The sequence below is a fragment of the Lissotriton helveticus genome, chromosome 1_1, assembly GCF_964261635.1.
Source record: "Lissotriton helveticus chromosome 1_1, aLisHel1.1, whole genome shotgun sequence".
Taxonomy (NCBI): domain Eukaryota; kingdom Metazoa; phylum Chordata; class Amphibia; order Caudata; family Salamandridae; genus Lissotriton; species Lissotriton helveticus.
Window position 1 is genome coordinate 1084298997 of NC_136057.1, and position 24353 is coordinate 1084323349.

Below are 24353 nucleotides of genomic sequence, written 5' to 3' on the forward strand. Positions count from 1 at the left end.
GCCGACTGTGCTAACTGCACTGCTCCCACCAGAAACTAGATCTACTATTCTGTTTTTTAACTTCAAGTATTATGTATTTTCTGGTGTATAACTGTTATGATGAATTTCGCTGTCTTTTTTTAAAATCATTTTGTACCTTGTATTTCTGGAGGACCAGTTCTAATTGGATATTTTAATTGTCCCCTCTGTCGCTGAAATTTTTATTGCATATGTTGTCTGTCTGCACTTTAATGGATATGTATCTGTATCCGAATAAAGATGATTGATTTGACTAGATCTACAAAAATAACAAACTACCTAGCTGGTACACGAGCGACCTCATGGAGTCCAAGTGCCACTGCAAACAATTTGAGAGAGAATGACGACTCGACAAAAACACCACGCTAGATCCACATATAAAGTGGCCCTTAACCTCTACCACCAACAACTACGAGACGCACAGAAAAAGGCCCAATTCTCAGACTCAAGGCTAGCTCCAGCAATGGTAAAGAAATATTCACCATCGTCAAGAAGTTCTCGAATCCTGAAGCTGTCAACGACGACATCATCCCATATCAAGCACTCTGCAATGACCTCAAACTTCTTCGAACAGAAAATTGGCAAGATCTACAACACATTTGACAAACAGCATACCGATACAAACTCCCCCTACCTGCTGTAAACCATCTCCTTTGCCAAACAGCAGCTAAGCAACTGAAATCCCCTTCTCGCACTAAGAAACCACAATCCTGATAAATACCTTCTACTCTGAGCCCCCTCAGGCCCATTCTTCCACTTCATATACAAACTTGGAAGAACCCTCGTCTCCCCCACGCTCACCGCTATCGTACATACCTTTATCATCACCTCCACCTTCCAGTCTTGTTGGAAAAATCCCTTAGTCAATGCCATATTGAAGAAACCAACCGCAAACCCCAACACCCTCTGCAGCTACAGACCCAGCTTGCTCCTTTCTTTACCAGCTAATTAATACCCAAATCTCAGACCACCTAGAACTCCAATTCCTAGACCGCTGTCAATCACGTTTTTACACCAACCAGAGAAAAGGGACCACTCTTGTTGCCGCCACCAAAGACATCAGAAGCATTCTCGACTGATGAAAAACTGCACACTCATCCTCCTCGACCGGTTCATAACACAAGTCACTCATCAAAAAGCTTCAGTAAGTTATCTGCAGACCAGCCCTCAAGTGGATATCCTCCTTTCTCACGGACAGAACTCAGTCATATTGCGTGAGAGAGGGGGCGCCGCACGACCTACCTCGTCGCGTGCATTCTTGACTGGATCTGCGGCACATCTGTGAATATTTCACACAAGGACACCACACACACACCCACTTGTGGCCATGCTGCAGGAGGCTGATGTGGAGCTTAATGTCATGACAAGACAGCCCAGGAGTGCACCAGCGGTCCTGTAATAAAAAATAAAAAAAAATTACTCCCAGAAGTATGTAGCCAGTAGAAGGACACTGGAAGCAGTACAGTCCAGGCTCCATGATGCGACCATTGAGGCGCTGACCAGCAAGGACACGAGAGTGACGCAAGAGCCAGCCAGTGGTCAGTTAAGGTAAGTAATGGGCAAGTTCTATGCCACTTTTTTAGAGTTTATAATTTTTTTTTATTCCAGCGATTTAGGAAGCGCTGTGCTGGAAAAACCTATAAATAGCATTTCTTTAATTTATTAACTCTTTTAATTGAGGAATGGGACGAGGAATATAAGAGTGAGTTATAACGGTAGTAACTTCGAAGTGATCCAAGCATTTGCAGCATCTTTGTGTACACAAAGTAGGCGACTACTGCTTCGTCAAGCTTTCTGCACCCCAGCATCTGAGTGAAGGAAACGGTGCTACTGGCAATGTGAATGGGGTGCAGGGGCACTAATGCTTGTTTGAGTGACAAAACGTCAGTTGTGGATGAACTCATTTTACTGTACTGTAACTGTTGAAAGATGAAAGTAATAATTGTTTTCCACCACTTTGGTTATTTTACCTCCTGTTGGCTTATCAGTTTAAACTAAACCGCAATTTTGGGATGTGCTCAAAATAACTGATGGCTATAGCCCGATTATGATGAGCTGAACAAACTCCGCTGCTCGAGGATTGGCAGAGCGATATGGACTGGTGCATGTGGAATTTTATAAAATATCTACTTGTCCATGGGGCTGGTTGCTTTATAAATGTACTTGTCTTGCAACAAAATACACTTGTCCCTTGGGTGCAGTGTAGTTCAGTGACAAATTATGACACTAATCTCATTAATCCAGAGCTCTGATGTAGCATCTCTGATTATGCCAGGGCTCTTTCTACTCTCTCCCTCTTTCTACACTCTCTCCCTCTTTCTACACTCTCTCCCTCTTTCTACACTCTCTCCCTCTTTCTACACTCTCTCCCTCTTTCTACACTCTCTCCCTCTTTCTACACTCTCTCCCTCTTTCTACACTACGCTCTCTTTCTACGCTCTCTTTCTACGCTCTCTTTCTACGCTCTCTTTCTACGCTCTCTTTCTACGCTCTCTTTCTACGCTCTCTTTCTACGCTCTCTTTCTACGCTCTCTTTCTACGCTCTCTTTCTACGCTCTCTTTCTACGCTCTCTTTCTACGCTCTCTTTCTACGCTCTCTTTCTACGCTCTCTTTCTACGCTCTCTTTCTACGCTCTCTTTCTACGCTCTCTTTCTTCGCTCTCTACTCTCTCTCGCTCTCTACTCTCTCTCGCTCTCTACTCTCTCTCGCTCTCTACTCTCTCTCGCTCTCTACTCTCTCTCGCTCTCTACTCTCTCTCGCTCTCTACTCTCTCTCGCTTTCTACTCTCTCTCGCTTTCTACTCTCTCGCTTTCTACTCTCTCGCTTTCTACTCTCTCGCTTTCTACTCTCGCTTTCTACTCTCGCTTTCTACTCTCGCTCTTTTTCTACGCTCTCTCTCTTTCTACGCTCTCTCTCTTTCTACGCTCTCTCTCTTTCTACGCTCTCTCTCTTTCTACGCTCTCTCTCTTTCTACTCTCCCTCTTTCTACTCTCCCTCTTTCTACTCTCCCTCTTTCTACTCTCCCTCTTTCTACTCTCCCCCGCTCTTTCTACTCTCCCCCGCTCTTTCTACTCTCCCCCGCTCTTTCTACTCTCCCCCGCTCTTTCTACTCTCCCTCTTTCTACTCTCCCTCTTTCTACTCTCCCCCGCTCTTTCTACTCTCTCTCTTTCTACTCTCCCCCGCTCTTTCTACTCTCTCCCTCTCCCCCTCTCTTTTTACATTCTCTCTCTCTTTCTACTCGCTCTCTACTCTCTCTCGCTTTCTACTCTCGCTTTCTACTCTCGCTTTCTACTCTCGCTTTCTACTCTCGCTTTCTACTCTCGCTTTCTACTCTCGCTTTCTACTCTCGCTTTCTACTCTCGCTTTCTACTCTCGCTTTCTACTCTCGCTTTCTGCTCTCGCTTTCTACTCTCGCTTTCTGCTCTCGCTTTCTGCTCTCGCTTTCTGCTCTCGCTTTCTGCTCTCGCTTTCTGCTCTCGCTTTCTGCTCTCTCTTTCTACGCTCTCGCTTTCTACGCTCTCTCTTTCTACGCTCTCTCTTTCTACGCTCTCTCTTTCTACGCTCTCTCTTTCTACGCTCTCTCTTTCTACGCTCTCTTTCTACGCTCTCTCTTTTTACGCTCTCTTTCTACGCTCTCTCTCTTTCTACGCTCTCTCTCTTTCTACGCTCTCTCTTTCTACGCTCTCTCTTTCTACGCTCTCTCTTTCTACGCTCTCTCTCTTTCTACGCTCTCTACTCCCCCGCTCTTTCTACTCTCCCCCGCTCTTTCTACTCTCCCCCGCTCTTTCTACTCTCCCCCGCTCTTTCTACTCTCCCCCGCTCTTTCTACTCTCCCCCGCTCTTTCTACTCTCCCCCGCTCTTTCTACTCTCCCTCTTTCTACTCTCCCCCGCTCTTTCTACTCTCTCTCTTTCTACTCTCCCCCGCTCTTTCTACTCTCTCTCTTTCTACTCTCCCCCGCTCTTTCTACTCTCTCTCTTTCTACTCTCCCCCGCTCTTTCTACTCTCTCCCTCTCCCCCGCTCTTTCTACTCTCTCCCTCTCCCCCGCTCTTTCTACTCTCTCCCTCTCCCCCTCTCTTTCTACTCTCTCCCTCTCCCCCTCTCTTTCTACTCTCTCCCTCTCTTTCTACATTCTCTCTCTCTTTCTACTCGCTCTCTATTCTCTCTCGCTTTCTACTCTCGCTTTCTACTCTCGCTTTCTACTCTCGCTTTCTACTCTCGCTTTCTACTCTCGCTTTCTACTCTCTCTCGGTCTCTACTCTCTCTCGCTCTCTACTCTCTCTCGCTCTCTACTCTCTCTCGCTCTCTACTCTCTCTCGCTCTCTACTCTCTCTCGCTCTCTACTCTCTCTCGCTCTCTACTCTCTCTCGCTCTCTACTCTCTCTCGCTCTCTACTCTCTCTCGCTCTCTACTCTCTCTCGCTCTCTACGCTCTCTCGCTCTCTACTCTCTCTCGCTCTCTACGCTCTCTCGCTCTCTACGCTCTCTACGCTCTCTCGCTCTCTACGCTCTCTCGCTCTCTACGCTCTCTCGCTCTCTTCTCTCGCTTTCTACTCTCTCTCGCTCTCTACTCTCTCGCTCTCTACTCTCTCGCTCTCTACGCTCTCTCGCTCTCTACTCTCTCGCTCTCTACGCTCTCTCGCTCTCTTCTCTCGCTTTCTACTCTCTCTCGCTCTCTACGCTCTCTCGCTCTCTACGCTCTCTCGCTCTCTTCTCTCGCTTTCTACGCTCTCTCGCTCTCTACGCTCTCTCGCTCTCTACTCTCTCGCTCTCTACTCTCTCGCTCTCTACTCTCTCGCTCTCTACTCTCTCGCTCTCTGCTCTCTCGCTCTCTACGCTCTCTCGCTCTCTTCTCTCGCTTTCTACTCTCTCTCGCTCTCTACTCTCTCGCTCTCTACGCTCTCTCGCTCTCTTCTCTCGCTTTCTACTCTCTCTCGCTCTCTACGCTCTCTCGCTCTCTACGCTCTCTCGCTCTCTTCTCTCGCTTTCTGCTCTCTCTCGCTCTCTACTCTCTCTCGCTCTCTACTCTCTCGCTCTCTACGCTCTCTCGCTCTCTTCTCTCGCTTTCTACTCTCTCTCGCTCTCTACTCTCTCGCTCTCTACTCTCTCGCTCTCTACGCTCTCTCGCTCTCTTCTCTCGCTTTCTACTCTCTCTCGCTCTCTACTCTCTCTCGCTCTCTACGCTCTCTCGCTCTCTACGCTCTCTCGCTCTCTTCTCTCGCTTTCTACGCTCTCTCGCTCTCTATGCTCTCTCGCTCTCTACCTCTCTACGCTCTCTCGCTCTCTCGCTCTCTACGCTCTCTCGCTCTCTACGCTCTCTCGCTCTCTACGCTCTCTCGCTCTCTACGCTCTCTCGCTCTCTTCTCTCGCTCTCTTCTCTCGCTTTCTACGCTCTCTCGCTCTCTACGCTCTCTCGCTCTCTACCTCTCTACGCTCTCTCGCTCTTACGCTCTCTCGCTCTCTACGCTCTCTCGCTCTCTTCTCTCGCTTTCTACTCTCTCGCTCTCTACTCTCTCGCTCTCTACTCTCTCGCTCTCTACTCTCTCGCTCTCTACTCTCTCGCTCTCTACGCTCTCTCGCTCTCTACGCTCGCTTTCTACTCTCTCTCGCTCTCTACTCTCTCGCTCTCTACGCTCTCTCGCTCTCTTCTCTCGCTTTCTACTCTCTCTCGCTCTCTACTCTCTCTCGCTCTCTACGCTCTCTCGCTCTCTTCTCTCGCTCTCTCGCTCTCTACCTCTCTACGCTCTCTCGCTCTCTACCTCTCTACGCTCTCTCGCTCTCTCGCTCTCTACGCTCTCTCGCTCTCTACGCTCTCTCTCTTTCTACGCTCTCTCTCTTTCTACGCTCTCTCTCTTTCTACGCTCTCTCTTTCTACGCTCTCTTTCTACGCTCTCTCTTTCTACGCTCTCTCTCTTTCTACGCTCTCTCTCTTTCTACGCTCTCTCTCCTCTCTCTCCTCTCTCTCTTTTTCTACGCTCTCTCTCTTTCTACGCTCTCTCTCCTCTCTCTCTTTCTACGCTCTCTCTCTTTCTACGCTCTCTCTCCTCTCTCTTTCTACGCTCTCTCTTCTCTCTCTTTCTACGCTCTCTCTTCTCTCTCTTTCTACGCTCTCTCTTCTCTCTCTTTCTACGCTCTCTCTTCTCTCTCTTTCTACGCTCTCTCTTCTCTCTCTTTCTACGCTCTCTCTCCTCTCTCTTTCTACGCTCTCTCTCCTCTCTCTCTTTCTACGCTCTCTCTCTCTTTCTACGCTCTCTCTCCTCTCTCTCTTTCCACCCTCTCTCTCTTTCCACCCTCTCTCTCTTTCCACCCTCTCTCTCTTTCCACCCTCTCTCTCTTTCCACCCTCTCTCTCTTTCCACCCTCTCTCTCTTTCCACCCTCTCTCTCTTTCCACCCTCTCTCTCTTTCCACCCTCTCTCTCTTTCCACCCTCTCTCTCTTTCCACCCTCTCTCTCTTTCCACCCTCTCTCTCTTTCCACCCTCTCCAAGGTATATTCTGTTCAGTGCAAATAACTACTGTGGCAGTGTACTTTTTGAGACCAAAAACAATTTTTGCTTTTGCTAATGTTTGTTATAATGTAGAGGACCACACCAATAAAGTTTTACAAAAACCATGCCAAAACAATTCACACACTGACAAAATTAAAAAGATGACCACCAATTTCAGGCGTACTGGCTTTGCCAATACTTGTGTATTTTTGTTTCCTATAATCTTATTAAAACTGGTTACACTGATTTCCATTATTAATATTTTTGGGAAATACAGTCATGCAACAGCACATATAACTAAATGATGCGGCAAAGAAATGGTATCTGAAATTTTACAGTTTTTTAGCTAAATGGTTTTAACCTGCTCATTTTTTTGTGAACGTTTTATTTTGAAAGCAAAAGAATCATCACTCTTGCTTTCAAGCTTCTGCAAATATTTGCATCAAATCATAGAGCATTCTGGGAGCATTATACATAGCCTCATATTGTTAATCTTTGAAAACGTGTACTGATTTATATTTTGGAACCACTGTCAGTAGTGCAGTCAGAGCTTACAACATTTACTTACAGCGCTCACCCATATAATAAAGGCTTTCAATTAAATAACCACAAATACAAGTTATAACAACATTAACATATGGACAAACCTATTAACTTAACTTCAGACAGTGCACTTCCCTTACCATAATGTGGTACTGCAAACTGGAAGCCAAAGGGTTTGTGCTGCAGAGGGTTGGGCCTATTTGTCCCAAGGACAAAATATACATCAAAACCTGTTGGCCTTGACATCAAACAATATGTTCTGGGCTTCAAGCTATAGGAATTCCACGTCCCTGGAGGGAGGTTCATGAGGGCAGAGGATGCCCTTTAAAAATGAGTTAAAATCTTGAACAATTGGAACACTTACAGGGGGCAATATATGTAGCAACCTTGTCCTACCTGAAGATGAGACTACTTGGTAATATGCAGTACCTTCGGTCAACGTTTGGTGGGAGGCAGAGGGAAGGGACTTGGGCTTTTTGCTTGCTGGCAAAATAAGTTGTGCAAAAGTGCAAGTTTCGAAATGCAACTGTTATGACAATAAAAAGATGAAAAACCTAATTGATAGTTGACGACACATTTTTGAAGTCTAAGCTGCAAACATTGAAAGTGACCAATTCTAGCGCACACTATATGGAGATCAACTATTGAAATTTTGTCCCTGCTTAAAGAAGACCCTTTAAAGAAAAGAGGGGTGACTTAAGTTGTATGTACAAGAGCAGTCAGACTTGAGGGTGAGAGTAATATCTTCTCGTGTGGTGATCAGGAAAATGATCTTAGGTGCATTATTTTGCACTAACTGGAGCATGCGAAAATGCTTGGCAGGAGGAGCTTCCAGGTAAATTGTTTGCCTAGTTTAGCTTTGATTGGATTAAAGCATTTGCCTTAGAGAGCAAGAACTGAGCGCTGCATAAGCAAAAACCTTCCTTATGCATTGGATATGGTGGTGGTTGGCCTTAACCATATTGTCCACTCAAATGAAAAGTTATCTCCAAAGTTTCATCTGAAAACTATCATGACAAAGTGCATTTCTCCTCTAATGAGCTAGTTCACCAGCTAACCGTAGGTGGGCTCATTCTTTTGTGGTTATTAGTCTTGACATTTTAACCCTTTTGGTCAATCTGATGCTGTATGGGCTTGGCTCAGTCCTCTTTCTCCAGCAGGACAGAATACCCGATGTCGGGATGGGCTGGTACCTCGTCTCCATGCATGAATTGTTTTGGTCTTTCATTTGGCCACACTAATTGTTCAGGTGTTACTTGTGCCTGGCCATAGGCTGACCTGCTGTAACTGGCTTGGTCCAGACCCAATGAGCAACACGAGGTCCTCCTTGCACCTTATGCTCGAGTGCAAATTCAAGCCAGAGAACTGCTTTGGGCTTTACAAAGAATTCTGCAGACCGGAAGAAGGGGATCTATTAAGCAGCATAAAGGGGGGTGGGGTCAGATACTGACAGGTAAACTGCAGCATTGACTACAGCTAAACTGTGGAGCACCATCATTTTAGGGTTCCATTTATTCAGGGTGTAGCCGAGCCCCACCTCCTATGCGTCTAAGCACTCCCCTGCACATGTAATAATACTATTGTGGAGAACCAGAGAGGCTAGTCATGACATTGATTAACCATGGTGAGCCAGTAGGCTGTTTCCCCACTGCGATGCAGGTAGAAATAATGTAAGCCCTACTACTATGATTGGCTAACGTCAACCTCTAAGTGTATCTGGGGACCGGAGCAATCCATGTTAAAAAGAATAATATCACCGTGGGAGTACCCCTATCACTCTAAATAATCTGTTACATTGTGGTGAAAAACATGTCAAAATCACAGTTAGGACACCCACGATACCGGTCTCCCGTCTAAGAAAATACAGGGAGTCTGCTAGAATGAGGAGCAAGTTGTCACTTTATCGCAGCATTAAGAGCTCACTAAAAAAAGAGGAGTGGCTCAAATGATATGTTGAGCTGGTACAGAGCTATGTTCTTTCCAAACATTATTTACATCTATAGGTTTCTATATTTGTGTCTCAATCCCCTCAAGCTTTGAGAAGCCTTTGTAGAACATTGGAATGTTGCTCTGTGGGCCTTTACCGGCCGTAGAAGCAGGGAGCGCTCCATTGTTTTCAATAGAGCTCCCAACATTCCAATGTTCTAATATTGTTTATATTTTTGGGCTTCCAGTTGTTGTCCACAACATTTTACTTAACATACAATACAGACCGTCTTATGTGATTTATTTGTAGGGCATATTTTCAAAATGTTTTGATTTCTTGAGGGAGGTGATAGTTGGTTGATTCCCTGAATTGTTGGGGCCCACTTTTAGGTTTCTTTGTTTACCCACAGCTTGCCCCCACACCAATATGCCTGAGACATTTTGGCCAGAACCACTTATGGATCGTGTCTTAACATGCTATACCATTTTTCTTATATTGACAAACTTAATATGTAAAGTGAAGTGTGCCACGAGGCTTGGTGGCCGTACAGTAACATCTCTGCACTAAATAAATACATTAAAATGCTCAAATACATTTTGTTTTTTTGGAAGGAAAGCTTTGTTTGGTTGCCTTTCTCACTCTGATTTCCTAGGTGAACTTTGTCAGACCGATCAATGAAAATATCAATGTAGCTGTAGACCTAATCAACTAACCTGCATCACTGAAATCTATCTTTTCTAGGCATCACTTTCACTTACACCAATGAACATTTTCAAAGCTGGCGCGGATGAAGAGCGGGCTGAGACAGCCCGTTTGGTAAGTATAGATGTTACATGGATGACAGAAGTTAGAATTGTGGAGTATTCAAATTCTTATTACTAAAAAATATATCTACTTTATTGCAGTCTTCTTTCGTTGGTGCCATTGCGATTGGCGATTTAGTTAAGAGCACTCTAGGACCCAAAGGCATGGTAAGGACGTTTTATTTGTTTTTACTAAAAATACCTGGTTTAAACCTTCTTAAAATTTCAACTGAAAAGGAGAGGAATTTGTAATATTAATATTGGGTGTCTAGCTTTTTGTGATTTCCTTCATGGATAATAGTGCGTCTTTATAGTGATCTAGTGACTGGTCAGGGGTGACCTTTTAGATTCTGCAAAGTCTAATTGTGTAGTTGTAACACGTTTGTTTTAATCTCTGTAATTCTTGCTTTGCATATGTTTAATTGAATTACTTATATGGTACTCTATTAGCTGTTAAGTCATTTTCAGAGCTCTTAGATGAATCTGATCATTTATGAATTGTATTTTAATCAAAACCTGGTTGTAATGGGTGGGCTTAACTCCTATCCATAATGGTCAATGGACTTTAATAAGACACAGATTGATTTACTGTTTGAGTTCGACCCCTACATCCACTATACCGCAAAGGTACTTTGACATGGCTTGGACTCTGCCTAGTTCAGTGTTATGGTCTGCATGTAAATTGGACCTTTGCTCCAATATGCCCAGTGCAACAAGTTTGTAACATGACCATGACTGTGTAATCAACTTGCAATCAGCTAAGCCATCCCTTAGCTTTAGACTAAGCAAGTCTGGTAGCCTGGGTCTGTTTTTGGGACCGTTTATTTAGAAGTGTTTTGTTTTTCCGCGGTGTTCCAGACCAATCTGAGGATACCAAATCACGTTAATCATATTTTAAGCTTGGAAGTGACACAGGGGCTGATACTTTTGTGTACGTTAAGTGCACAGTTTGTCTCATTAATTATAGTGTTGCTGGAGATAAACCCTAAATGGTTTACCTTTTGATTACAAGTCAGTCCATAATGGTGATATATTGAAAAGAGTTAATCACCAGTTCTTGAAAGACTTGAAGCTTTAACTTGGTCCTGTTTACACAAACCATGTAAAGTAATAAAGATTTAAATAATGACCATGCTAAAGGCTACTTTTGAGATGTTTTCTCTAGATATTCTGAAGATTTAGGTATCCCAAAGTTCATCTCGTTGTCTTGGAAGAATTGTTGTGTGAACTGTTGTCTGGGAAACCATTCTCTCTCAATACTGTGGTTTATTGCCAGCCAGTAGTGAAGAGAGCCTTATGTGGTTTGATGTTGAATTGATGGGAATGTAATCGGATTGTTTTTTCAAGTAATAACAATTAGGAACTGCTGTACTCTACTATTGCATGAAATGTAGACTGGGATAGGACTCTTTGATTTATGTGCTTGACTGGTGGGTCAGGACACATGTGGAAGTAGTAGCACAGCCTTATCTCTGCTGTAGAAGGTTGTAGTCACCCTGATTTGGTAGGACATAAAGCCAAGTAAGGGGAAATGTCAATGCTGAAGTACCCTTTTCTTCAGGGACCCTTGGTCTGTCCCTCCTCAAGTTCCTAAGGACTCAGCTCATCCAGAAAAGGAGTCTTCGTTGCTTGTTGCACACAGTCCTGGGTCAAGTAACATTAGAATAATATGTTGGTTCAACATTGTGTCTTAGGTCTGTGGAGCGTTGCAATGTACCATTCAATCCAATGGCTACCCATGTTGTTTGGAACTGAGGTAATTGATTTCTATTATCTGAAACCCTGGTACTATTCTTGACCCAGGGTTAGTCTAACCTCTCCACAAGAGTGTATGATTTGCAGGGAGAGAAATGGTTGAAAAGCTTCCATGTATTTATGCCAAGGGGTCATTTGGCAACCTGAATAATCTGCATGTTTGTAGGAAAGTGACCCTTTTTGCATGGCGACCCCCCCCCCCCACACTTTTTGCCTGACATCTGAAGCATTTTGATTTGATGTGCCCTGGGCCCCTGCCAAACAGGCTCCCGGGGCCCATGTTCTTTCTCAAAACTGTACCTTTGTACCTAAAATTGGCACATCTCAGGCCAGGTAAGCCCCCTTGTAAAAGGTACCAATGGCACTTTGACCTGGTTAGGCCTCTAAGGTCAGCTGCACCTATTGTGCCACTCTTGGGGACCCTGCATCCTAACACTCACACACTGCCCATTGCATGCTGCATGTTTTGGTGCAGAGAAAAGTGAAGTCGGCATGGCACATTTCCCTGTGCCATGCCTGCAATCAATCCTCTGCCTTGGCCTAGGTAAGTCACTCTCTGGCACGTAGCTCTAGCCCCCAGGCGAGGGTGTGATACAGTAGCACTGCACCCCTACAATGTCTAAGTCCATTAGTAGACATTGTAAGTGCAGTAAAGCAATAAGGAGTTTGTTGTCTGGTAGTTGGTCATTATGAACTCCACAGCTCCATAATGGCTTTACTGAAAACTGGGAAGTTTGGTAGCAAACGTCTCGGCACAGTACCCACACTGATGCCAGTGTGGAATTTAATGTAAAATGCACTCGGAGGGCATTTTGTAGATGCCCCCTGAAAAACTACCAGCCCTGGTGTGGTTTCTGAATGGCTACCCACCATTTGCCACCACCAGACAGGTTTCTGGACCCCTGGGTAGAGGGCCTCTGCTCTGTGTCCAGAAGCCAAGCCCATCCTGGGCGGAGGTGTCATGCCTCCTCCCCGAGGATGCGCTGGGTCCACTAAGTGGAAGCTTCATATCCCGCTACCTTTGTAAGCTGTCCCTACATTTTGCTGCCCCCAGCAATTGGCTCCCACTGGTTCTGACCCGTTCTTTGAGCAGAACAATCTGCAGGAAAACCAAGTTAGGAGGAGAGCTGTACCCACCTTTGCCAATCACACCCTTCAGGTTGGGGAGGCGAGGTGAAGCACACATCTCAGTCACCTCCATCTTGAATATAAGGGCACCCATTCAACAAAGGAGTAATTCCGGATATGGATTACTGCTTAATGTGGGGAAAAGAAGAAACAATTCCTATAAGAAGAACCCTCATCCACCAACTTAGTTGGTGGCATGCCTCTTTACCGGGTACCTCCCGGGTGTGCTTCAACACCTGAGTTACAGCGGAGCAGGTTTTTTTTTTGGACAGTGCAAAGTGAGTGACAAGTGACTGTGATTAAAAATGCCTCTGACACCTTGAAATGTATTGGTGGGGTCATAGGCAAGATTTAAAACAAAGCAAGGGGATGCTCTCTGTGACTTAGTTGGTCATAAACATCCGTGGTAAGGGCGTGATTAGGTCTACATGTTTCACCCTTTCATTGCTTAATAACAAGGCTTTCTTCAGGACGAGTGGAAAGATAAGTGCACTCGCTAAGGTGCACTCCTTCAGTGAAAGATGAACAGCAAACTAACGGTTCTGCTACCAAGGACTTGTTTTGGAAGAAAAAACACATTAGGTTCAAGATCCTACAATCGGGAAAATCATGCATACAAAAGCAGTAATATGATCATTAGGTTCATCAGGTGTAATAAATCAAGGTCCACCTGCCTGGATCTGCACTCGTTCATTTCACCCGTGCCGCCTAATGTGCACTGTGGACATCCACGTATTAAGGTGGCCATCAATAGTTTGCCATCATGCACATGCTTTCAACCACACTTGTGACACTAGATGTGTGGTCTATTATTAGGGAAATTCACATGCGATTTGCCGAAATTACCCTGTCAAGGGAGAGAGGCAGAACACTGCGGGCTCTCCAGCTGGCCAAATTTAAGGAGACAATGTGATTGTTCAGTTAAAATTGTTGGTAAAATAACAATTAAAAACTCAATCTCATGTCAGACTGAAAAGTCCGACAGAACAAGGCAGAGAAAAGAAACTATTTGTATCTTACGTCGATTGCAAGTGTGCGATACCCCATGGATCCTGGGGGGGGCGTTGCCTATAGTCAAACCCTGGAAGTGAGCAAGTTGAAAATTATCAGGCCAATACTTGTCAGTAGTCTGGCTTTCTGTTGGGCAAGTGCCCTACTCACTTCATCAAGATCAGCTCCCGCATCTGGCGCCTACTTCAGTCCCGGCCCTGGATCCCGAGGATAGCTTGTCTCCCGGGCAGACCGTGTTACATGTGCCGGTCTCTGAGGCTGCTTCCGTGTATCATCCCGCTGAGCGTGATGTCGGCATACGTGCCTACTTCCCTGTAAAGTTAACCCATACTTGCCCGACATGGCTCGTGGCTCGTGTTAAGAAAAACCCAGGGTTAGAAAGTTATACATTCACAACGTAACAAGAATCACTTTGCATATAGCTAGCAATCAATGTACATAACATTGACCAGTGTGCTAGCCATTGTTCTGCATTATCCGGGTGGATATCCCCCAGTATTGGAGCATACCACTAATCCAGCTTTCAGAAGGGATAGCATGCAATATACATAACATTGTGCTAGGCGTTGATCTGCATTATCTGGTTGGATGTCCCCCGGTATTTAAACAAGCCATGAATCCAGCTGACCTAAGAGACAAATGTGAGCAGACTCACGGCTTTATTTAATTACTAACACAACCCCGCTTGAGTAAGGGGGATGTCCTTGGTGTGTGTAGACTCTATACCATGGAACCCATTACGCCTCTGATAGTTTAAATACAACCACCACCCATTTCTTTGCTAGAATGTTTGTCGTAGTATAACTCTGCTCTGTCGGATATGGAGTCAGATGTACATGGTCATCCTAAGGGAGTATCATCTCTGATTCAGTGTGTTCCACAGAATATTGTCATTGAGGCCCTGTTTGCAGGTAGAAAGTCTGTATACCCATCTCTGTTCCTTTTCTAATAGGACTGTGTGTGTGTTCCCTGTTTGTATTTGCTCAATGATTGACCAACTGAAGTCATTAGTTGTATGGCCTGTCTGTATAATGTTTTCCCATTTTAGTTGTTTCACTTACACTTGATGTTACTATGGTGTTCGCAGATACGTTGTTTCACTTTTCTGCTGTTCATCCCTACGTACCTTAAGCCACAGGGGCACGTTATAAGGTAAACTACATTGGCAGAGTTGCAGTTATCTGGGCAAATAAAACCACGAGTCTGCACACATCATTGGTCCCTTATGTCAGCTGGATTCATGGTATGTTAAATACCGGGGGCCATCCGCCCGAATAACGCAGATCCACGGCTAGAACAATGTAATGTATTGCATGGTATCCCTTGTGACAGCTGGATTAATGGTATGCTTAAATACCGGGAGATATCCGCCCGGATAACGCAGCACAATGGCTAGCACATTGCTTGCGACGAGCCATTTCGGGCAAGTGGGGGTTAACTTTACCGGGAAGTAGGCATGCGTGCTGATGTCATCCCGCTCAGCGGGATGATGCACACGGAAGCAGCCTCAGAGATGGGCACATTTAACATGGCTGACCTGGGAGAGAATCTATCCTCTGGATCCCGGACAGGGACTGAAGTAGGTGAAGTAGGTGCCAGATGCAGGAGCTGACCTTGATGAAGTGAGTAAGGCCCAACCGAATGCCAGACTACTGACAAGCATTGGCCGTTCTGATTATTTTCAACTTGCTCACTTCCAGAGTTTGACCATAGGCAACGGCCCCGCAAGGATCCATAGGCACACTTGCGATCGACTTAAGACACAAATAGTTTCTTTTTCTGCCTTGTTCTGTTGGTCTTTTCAGTCTGACCAGAGATTGAATTTTTAATTGTGATTTTACCCACAATTTTAATTGAACGATAACATTGCCTCCTTAACCCCTTCGCTGCGGAGGCAATTCCACCGCAGCGCTATGGGGGGCCGCGCGGTGCTCTCATGCTCGTGACGGAACCGCTCTGTCACGAGCCTTGGGTGCGCTGTGCTTATGACGGAGCGGTTCCATCACGGCCCGCCCGCTCAATGGAACGTCCAGCCCAGGCGCGGAATCCGCGCCGAGCGGTCCGTGACTCAATCGCTTTGTCATCAGCACAGCTCGTCCGTGGCTGGTGACGGAACAGTTCCGTCACCAGCATGGGAGGGGTTAAATTTGGCAAGCTGGAGAGCCTGCTATGTTCCGGCCTCTCTCTCCCTTAATAGGGTAATTTCGACAAATAGCATGTGAATTTCCCTAATAGACCACACACGTAGTGTCACAAGTGTGGTTGAAAGCATGAGCATGATGGCAAACTATTGATGGCCACCTTAATACATTGATGTCCACAACGCGCATTAGGCGGCACGGGTGAAATAAACTAGTGCAGATGCAGGCATGTGGATCTTGATCTATTACACCTGATGAACCTAATGATCATATTACTGCTTTTGGAAGCATGATTTTCCTGATTGTAGGATCTTTAACCTAATGTGTTTTTTCTTCCAGAACAAGTCGTTGGTAGCAGAACAGCAAGTTTGCGGTTCATCTTATACTGAATGATTGCACCTTAGCGAGTGCACTTAGCTTTCCACTGGTCCTGAAGAAAGCCTTGCTATTAAGCAATAAAAGCCTGAAACCTGTAAACCTAATCACGACCTTACCACAGATGTTTATGAACAATTAAGTACCCCCCCTCTCCCCTTGCTTTGTTTTAAATCTTGTCCTATGACTCCACCAATACATTGCAAGGTGTCATAGAGGCACTTTTAATCACGGTCACTTGTCGCACACTTTGCACTGTCCGAACTGTAAGTCAGACATCGAAGAACACCCGGGAGGTACTCGGCCCCTCGGGTGGGAAACCAATGATGAAGCATGCGACAAATTAGATTGGTGGGTGAGGGTTCTTCTTAAAAAAGGGATTTTGTTTTTCTTTTTTCCCCTACATTAAGCAGTAATCTATATCCGGATTGACTCCTTGCCCCAGTATTGGAACTTTCATATATTCACATGCTTTGTATCATTCCCCCGATGTCTGAATGGGAGCCCTACCGAGGCTCCCATTCCGACGACGGGGGAATGATACAAAGCATGGGAATCTATGAAAGTTACCAATACTGGGGAACCAAAGTTACAGGTAAGTAACTTGTTTTCTTCTTTGTTAACTGTGTTAATCTTAAAGGGACTAAGAGTAGTTCCGTCATACCCTTTCTCTCCAAGTGTTTTTTGATCTGAGGGGCCCAGCCAATTAGAGAGAGGCTCATGCCCCCTCCCACTAGAGGGTGGCATAATAGAGGTGGTGTACTCCCCAGGGGAGGGACCTATTGACCCAACCTGCACACCCCTGTAACGCCCGAAATTTAGTATTTAGGGGCGATCCCGAACTTTGCCTCCGATTTGAGGAATAAAGAAGGACAGAAGAGCCGTGCTGACCCAGGAAGAAGAGGACACCTACTGCTTTGGTCCTAGCCCTACCGACCTGTCCCCTCTTCGACCAGCCTGCAGCGGAAACCCAGGCGTGTCCAGCAGCCCAGAAGACCTGCGCTGCACATAACTTAAAGACTCTGTGTCCCGTGAGCACCGGATTTGCTCAACAAAGACTCCAACACAGAACCCTGACCCAGGCAACTCTGCAATTCTATACCACTCTGCACCTGACGGCGCAACACCAAAAGGTCTCCCCAGCGATCCTGACCTGGGATGTGGTGATCCCCTGACCTTCAAGCTGATGCCTGGAGCCTCAACCTGAAGGGTCCTCCCTACTGGAGCTAGTAAAAAGACCCGACGTCAAGACAATCCGGCACCGGATGCCCCACAGCCTTATGTGGCACAACCACCGGTGTCCAGGCAACCCCCCAAGAATCCAACTTGCCTCTCCTGATGGTGGCCGCCTCCAGGAAGCCTTACTGTCCGAGTCTGCAGACTTTTCTTCGAACTGGAGATCTCCATTGAAAACCGCTGGGTCCCCAACTTCTTCTTGGAACTCTGCATCCGGCCGCCACTGTCACTGGTGGTGCAGCTCCTGTGCTGATTGTTGGTTCCTGCAGTGCTGATCATAACCCCAGGAACGTTGTCCCCACATCTGAGAGGCCTGCTCGTTAGCAGCCCCTGACCACAGGCTCCCATAGCCCTTTTGGCTAAGATTGGGCTCCTGCACTAAGCACCCAGCCGCCCCAGTTCCGCTGGTGGTTCAATTTTAGTACCTAACTGGACCTTGGGGAACCTTGGTCCTAACCTCAAAGTCCTGCTTGCAGGTATTTTACTTACCTGTAAACTGTTACCCCTCTTTTACCTATAGGAACCAATGTTAAGAGTTTTTGTTCCTAAAAATGTCTGTTGAACTGTGTTTTATGGAAGAAAAGTAACTGTGCTTTAAATCAAAAAGTGTTTTTCTTACTTTTGTATTCTAAGATTCATGGTGTTCTGTCTAGGCAAATCACCCAGAGAGCCAATGTAATCCAAAAGTAATCTCTTATGTATTATAAACTGTTTTGAAAGCAAATACAAACCTGTAACGATTGTAGATTTAACCACAACTGCATTTCCTTATAAAGTCTTGTTTTTGAGAGCATATTTCACTTACCTGTTCCAAGTTTGGCTTTGTTCTAGAAATAAAACATAAGTATACCTTTTTTATACTTGCCCAATTGGTCTGGACTGTGTCTCTGAGTGTGCGCCATCAGCCTTGATTGAATGAATACAATAAATGCTTAATGCTTCCTCCTGATAAGCCTCCATTCTCGACCACAGTACCATAAAGAGAGCTGTTAGTGATTATCTAATTTAGCCTCTGCTATACCTCTGGGGAACCCCTCGACTCTGTGCACACTATACCTTACTTTGGTATAGTATATACAGAGCCCGCTTTCTACAATGTTGACATGGGTTTAAAGAATACAAGAACAAATGAATAGTGATAGTGTGGCATCTAAATATGGCTGCTGCAGAGTCCGCAGTCCTGTAAAACCCAGCTGTATAAGCAAGCCCACCTGAGCACTTAATTATAATACTTAACGTTTGATTAGTTAAATGACTTTCTATTACTTTGTATTTCTTTTCGACAGGACAAAATTCTTATAAGCGGTGGAAGAGACAGCTCTGTGACAGTAACTAATGATGGCGCCACCATTTTGAAAGCCATTGGAATAGACAACCCTGCTGCACAAGTACTAGTTGGTAAGTTGTAGGAAAGGCTAAGTCAAAAGACTTTGTTCAATTTGTTTAACCCTACTAGCTTGTATATTGCTGAATGTAACAATATCGCAGGAATATATTCAGTAAGTATACGTTGACTAATAGTTGCATATACATACTTGTGTTTAGATTCATACATGTATCATTTCTTTACCATAAAGTCCCAGAACATGATATTTCATGGGGTAGGCATTCTGTGCAAGGTTCTTAACATGCAGGTGATGCTGTCTCCGTTTTATTCATTAACTTTTTTGGTATACCTCTCTGGCTTTCTCATTTGAATAATCTCTGCAATTAAGATGATTGATTAAATGTGAATTTAAACCTAGTTTCAAAAATGTTTGAGTAGTCTCAAGTGTGCCTCACAATGCCAGTGTGCAGTTGTAGGGATATTATTCTTGCGTGATCCAATAATTTTTGATTTGGTGCAGTGTAGGGCATCCTTGTCAAATATGAGCAAGTGCATTCCGGTTCTATCGAGAAGCTCAGTTTTGTCTCCAAATTAGTTCTCGTAGGCAGGCCATTGTTTGAGGCAATTGGTGATTGCAATATTCTGTTCCTAACTATAGAAAGGGAGAGTTCTTTCCCCGTCATGTTTTGGAGGTTTTATGCTGTGATGATTCCTGTTCCTCAACATGTAGTCCACTTACTAATAAGATAGTCTTTGAACCCAGGAGCGAATGGTTGATTTTGCGTTCTAGTGCTTCCTTTTATGTTTTGTGTTTAAGCTTGATGCATCTTTGAAAGAATGTTCAGGGTTAATGACGTTACCTAAAAGAAGTCGCTCACAATGCCTTACATATTATTGTCAATGGTGTCCCATTCTGTGTATAGTGAGCTGGATTGCAGCAATGTAGCCTCACACTGTGCAAATCCAAAATATTCTCCTGCTGAGTGAGTTTTCTGTATTTGGACTATTTAAATGTCAGTGTCATGACTGCATTAGCTTGAGGTCATTGGTCAGAGAATCAAAAGGCGTTGCAGTTTCTACCATTGATCGCTATCTAATGAAAAGCTGCATTAGTGAGCATTGTATGAAAATGAGGTGGTTTTACCTTGTAACTGATGTGCCTGTATCAACATGCTTCTGCCACTTTGCGAAGGAGGTGCTCTCCTATTGACCGTTTACATGATGTAATTTGGAAACTTGTATTGTGATAGTGAAGCAGGAAATGGTTACTCATAGCGTTTGTCTACAGAGAAAGCAAGAAATAACACGTGTTTTGCTGAAAAGTCTTTTTGTGCTTCCCTAGTGTCTTCTGAGGACATCTTAGACTTTGGAGAAATCTTGTTTCTGGGCTACGAACTTTCCCACGCTTTATTTTAGTTTTCTCTGGTGACATCCATGTCTGACATGTTTTGCCAACCCGCAAACACAAGCTGCCCTTAGAGAGCTTGCTTATGTAATTAATTTAGTAGAGGTTCTAGTTTAAATAAATCCTTTCAATTTGTCTCTCTGCAGTTCGGTTCTGGCTCTTAAAAAGACTGTTTTTCAATCCTGCCACGATTATCTTGTAGGAAGCTGTCTCTTTATGTAGTATACTAAAAAGAGTTATGCTGTGTAAAGAGTCTGGGTACCAGTGTAAGTAGACGGGGCATTGCTCTAGCAATCCCTAGGTGCTCTATTTGGGGGTGGTGTCGTCGAGCAACTTTAGGCTGATCAGAGAGGAGTTTTAGACATTTGTTGCACACAGTCAAATGATGCACCTACTCAAAAAGGAGATCCACACCAATTTAGAAAAATAGCGGGTATTTTTATATATATTTTGAACCCAAGAAGTATGTAATTAGGTAAGTACTCTTTCGTACTAGACTGTTTTCACTTTTAGCCATGTTAACCAACAGTGCGTTTTTGCGTGTAATCTTTTCCTATGGGAGAAAGAACATTCACTGCACACACAGGAAGGGGGGCTGTCAAAGGGGACTTGGGGGTAAGTCCGTGAGCTCCCAATTGAGGGGGGGGGGTTGCTCGGGAGAGCAGTCTTATTTCCTTATGCCCGGGCTGGGCAGCTCGGGTGCAGAGGGTTTGTGATTAGCTGGCTCTCGTATGTCAAGGCGCTCATTGTTACCAGTCGGGGCCAGCAAGGGGGACAAAAACAGGACAGCCGGGCCGCTGTCTGTGCTGATTTCCCTTTTGGTCATGTTGTCCGTGATGTCGTTGGAGTCTGGGTCGACTTTCAATAAGCTTTGGTTTTGGCAAGGGTCCGGTAACCCTGTTATTTGTTCTGGAAGGCTGATTGAGGTCCTGGCATTTTCAGGCTTGGTAGGAAGACTGATCTGACCATGAGTGTGCTGACTTTCTGGGTGGCTATTGCTCTGTGGACCCGGACATCAGCCTATTTAATCTGGGCGTAGCCGTCAGTTCCTGCAGGATAGTAGCTCATCTACTCCAAGGGGAATGCTGGCTGCTTGGCGAAGTGCTGGGAAACATCTGGGTTTGTGGAGGTTGCACAGCTGCATGACAAGTCTGTTCCTGACAGTTGTCGAGTTTCTGTGCAGCAGGCAGGGTTTGGCACCAAACGTCCACAGCAGTCTTCAGTTCTTGCGGGGAGTAACCTCTTCATAGTCCTCTTCTTTGTAGTCAGCGGAATCTAAAGTTCTGGATTCAGCGAGCACCCTAAATACTAAATGTAGGGGAGTGGAGAGTAGTAGCCCAAGGGCTACCTACACTTAGGTTCACTAGGCCCCCTATATGACCTCTTCCTGTGGGAAGTGTACATAACCTTGTCCCAGTTTCCTAAATTCTGCCATTACCAATATGGCAGAATGTTCCGAGAGTGGGGCACAACCGGCAGGTCAACTTAGGGGTGTGACTGGCCTGGATGTGCTCCAAGCCTACTTCACATACTAATTTCCCGCATATCTTGTTGCCAAATGGGCCTCAGGGCAGGGGGTGGCATCTCCCAGGTCAGGGGGTTGCGTATCAAAGGTGGCAACAGCTTTGGAGTCTCTGGCCTTGGTATGCTGACGGCTAGCCATTCTGTTTGGAGGAGGTGTAAGCACCTCCAGCCAGAGTAGGCATTGTTCCTGACCTCTGAATGGGGCTCTCACCTCCTAGGGGGCAGAAGCGTGTATGTGTTGGCAGTGTACCAGTCAGCCAGCACACTAGTGGATGAATAGGTTTTCAGGTGGTACCTCTGAGGTACCCTCTGGGTGCAAGTATGAATAAATCCATCACTGGAATCCATGTGGGTTTATTAATATAAGATGTTTGATACCAAATATCCTTACTTTCAGTGAACTCATTATGTAGCTGGGGAACTTGTGTGTACCAGTGTCCTGTTCATATCCTTAAGATGTCTATCCTGTTCACTTGCAATGTATACGACTCTGACATCACTGGGGCATATCTGCATATGCAGCTATGTACACACTTATAATCTAATGCAAACTGCCTTAAGGTTGTAAGGCCTGCTGTAGGGATTACTTAAATATCTTGCATGCAGTGTCTGCAGGCATGGCACACAAGAAGTGTGCCATGTTGTGTCTGTGCCATGTCATGCAGACTGCAGTGGCAGTTTGCATAAGTGTGGTGAGGGGTCTCTTAGGGTGGCACAATCATGCTGCGGCCCTTAGTGACCCTATTTAGTACCCCTGCCCTAGGTACCAAGGGTGCCATCTACTAGGGACTTAGAGGTATTCAAGGTATTGTCAATTGGGAAACAATTGTACATTTTTAGGGAAAGAGTTCTGGCACTGGGGACCTGGATGGCAGGAACAGAGTGCACCTCTATTATAATTGCATCAGTTACCAGGAAAAAGGCGGGGGCAGTTGCTTTCCTATAGATCCCTCACAAAGGCAGATTTAATGATCATTTTACAATTGTAGTGTTGTGCACTCTTTCCTCCAGTCACACCATATGAGCATTCTGGATGGATTTGATCAATCTACTGATGAAGTGGCTGTTGTCAGCATGCACTACCCTGCACAGCTCTGTTTGAACTTTGCAGTTGGAGTTATACAGGCGCATTGCAGATAAGGTAAATGCACTGAAGGGCGCACCGTAGAATTCACCGCCTCTGAGCAGGACAGTGTGTCAAAAGTTAAGTTACACAGACAGCATCGTACAACATACCTGGGTTGAAGAGTCAAGATTGGTTGTCTGCGTTTCCAGCAGACTTTTTAGTGATGGTTCAAGTGAGTCCTGGACTCCCATCACTTTCTATGTAGCGGAGTTGTGCTGATGGGGACCGGAGCTTGAGTTGGTAACCTGGGGTTTACAGTGGCCTGCGCAAGGCGTTCTTGTGCAAGCTAGTGAGGGTGGCCGGGGACACTCTGGCGATTTTGGGCCAGTGGGCCCTGTACAGTCTGGACTCACTGGGGTGGATCTATGGCACCTCCTAGGAACAAGAGAGCAACCATCAGTGCAGTAAAGGACCAATGAAGTTGCAGTTCAGTGGAGAAAAGTGTATTGTGGGCATCTGCTTGAATGGGTTCCTGAGTGGCTCAGTTACCTAAACCAAATTGAGCAACTGTTTCAGAGGCTGCATATCCTTGGGCTGGTGGAAATTGAATGATCCTGTGAATTTGACAATACCTGCAGACTTTAGATAGAGCTGTAAGTTTCACTATGCAGAGTTGGAGGATTGTGTGTGTTTCCTGGCTCCAGCTTGTTGCAAGGGCAGACCTGTTGCAGGATGGTCTAAGAGCAGACCTTGATAATGCAAAAGTGAGGCCCTTGGCCGTGTGCTGGCACAGGGTTGGGTGAGGGGGGTGACTTTGAAATAGAATGGAACTCCCTCATTCTGCTCTGCGGCAGGATGCACATCCAAGAGCCAAAGCAAGACTCTGGGTTCGGGGGAACAGCAGATACTAGGCTGATAAATTACCTGACCAGCAAGATGGAGAGAGACCTAACACACAGACCTGTACAGGAAAGCAAAATAGACTGTTTTTTTAATACCGCTTGGTGAATGAGCAACTTCATCTGAGATTGCACACCATGGCCGCCGTGCCTGAGCCTTCATCTGTGCAGCTCCTGCAGGCCACTGAAAACAGAGTCTCCCTTGAAATAACAAGCATTTGCAATGCAATAGGTCTCGCATTAGGAAGAGCTATTGGTCTTGTAAATGACACATTTTTTATTTATGTGTTGGTTTTGAAAATAGCGAAATTAATAGCTTTGTCATTTACAATGCCAATACTTTTAACGTTTGCAAATGGGACACCTAAAGCATTTGTAATGCAACCTGTTTTGTATTTACGTGACTTAGCTGTATTGATATTACAAATAACAGGTGGAAGAGAACAATATATTAGCACAGGAGAAGAGAACAGGGAGTTAGAGAAGGAGGCAGGGTGAAAGAGAACAGCAGATCAGCACAGGAGAAGAGAAGCGAACAAGGAGTTAAAGAAGGAGTTGGGGTGGACGAGAGCAGCAGATCAGCACAGGAGAAGATAACAGGGAGTTAAAGAAGGAGGCGGGTGGAAGATAACAGCAGTTGAGCACAGGAGAAGAGAAGAGACCAGGGAGTTAAAGAAGGAGGTGGGGTGGATGTGAGCAGCAGATCA

General features: G+C 45.4%; 1 protein-coding gene across 1 annotated transcript in view; it reads left to right on the forward strand.

Moving 5' to 3' along the window:
• Nucleotides 1-24353, forward strand: part of CCT2 (chaperonin containing TCP1 subunit 2) — a 310711-nt gene that overhangs the window by 4717 nt on the left and 281641 nt on the right. Inside the window, exons 2-4 of the mRNA XM_078678105.1 lie at nucleotides 9718-9792; nucleotides 9882-9947; nucleotides 18712-18823. Coding sequence (XP_078534231.1) covers nucleotides 9718-9792; nucleotides 9882-9947; nucleotides 18712-18823 — 253 coding nt within the window. The remainder of the gene's footprint in view (nucleotides 1-9717; nucleotides 9793-9881; nucleotides 9948-18711; nucleotides 18824-24353) is intronic.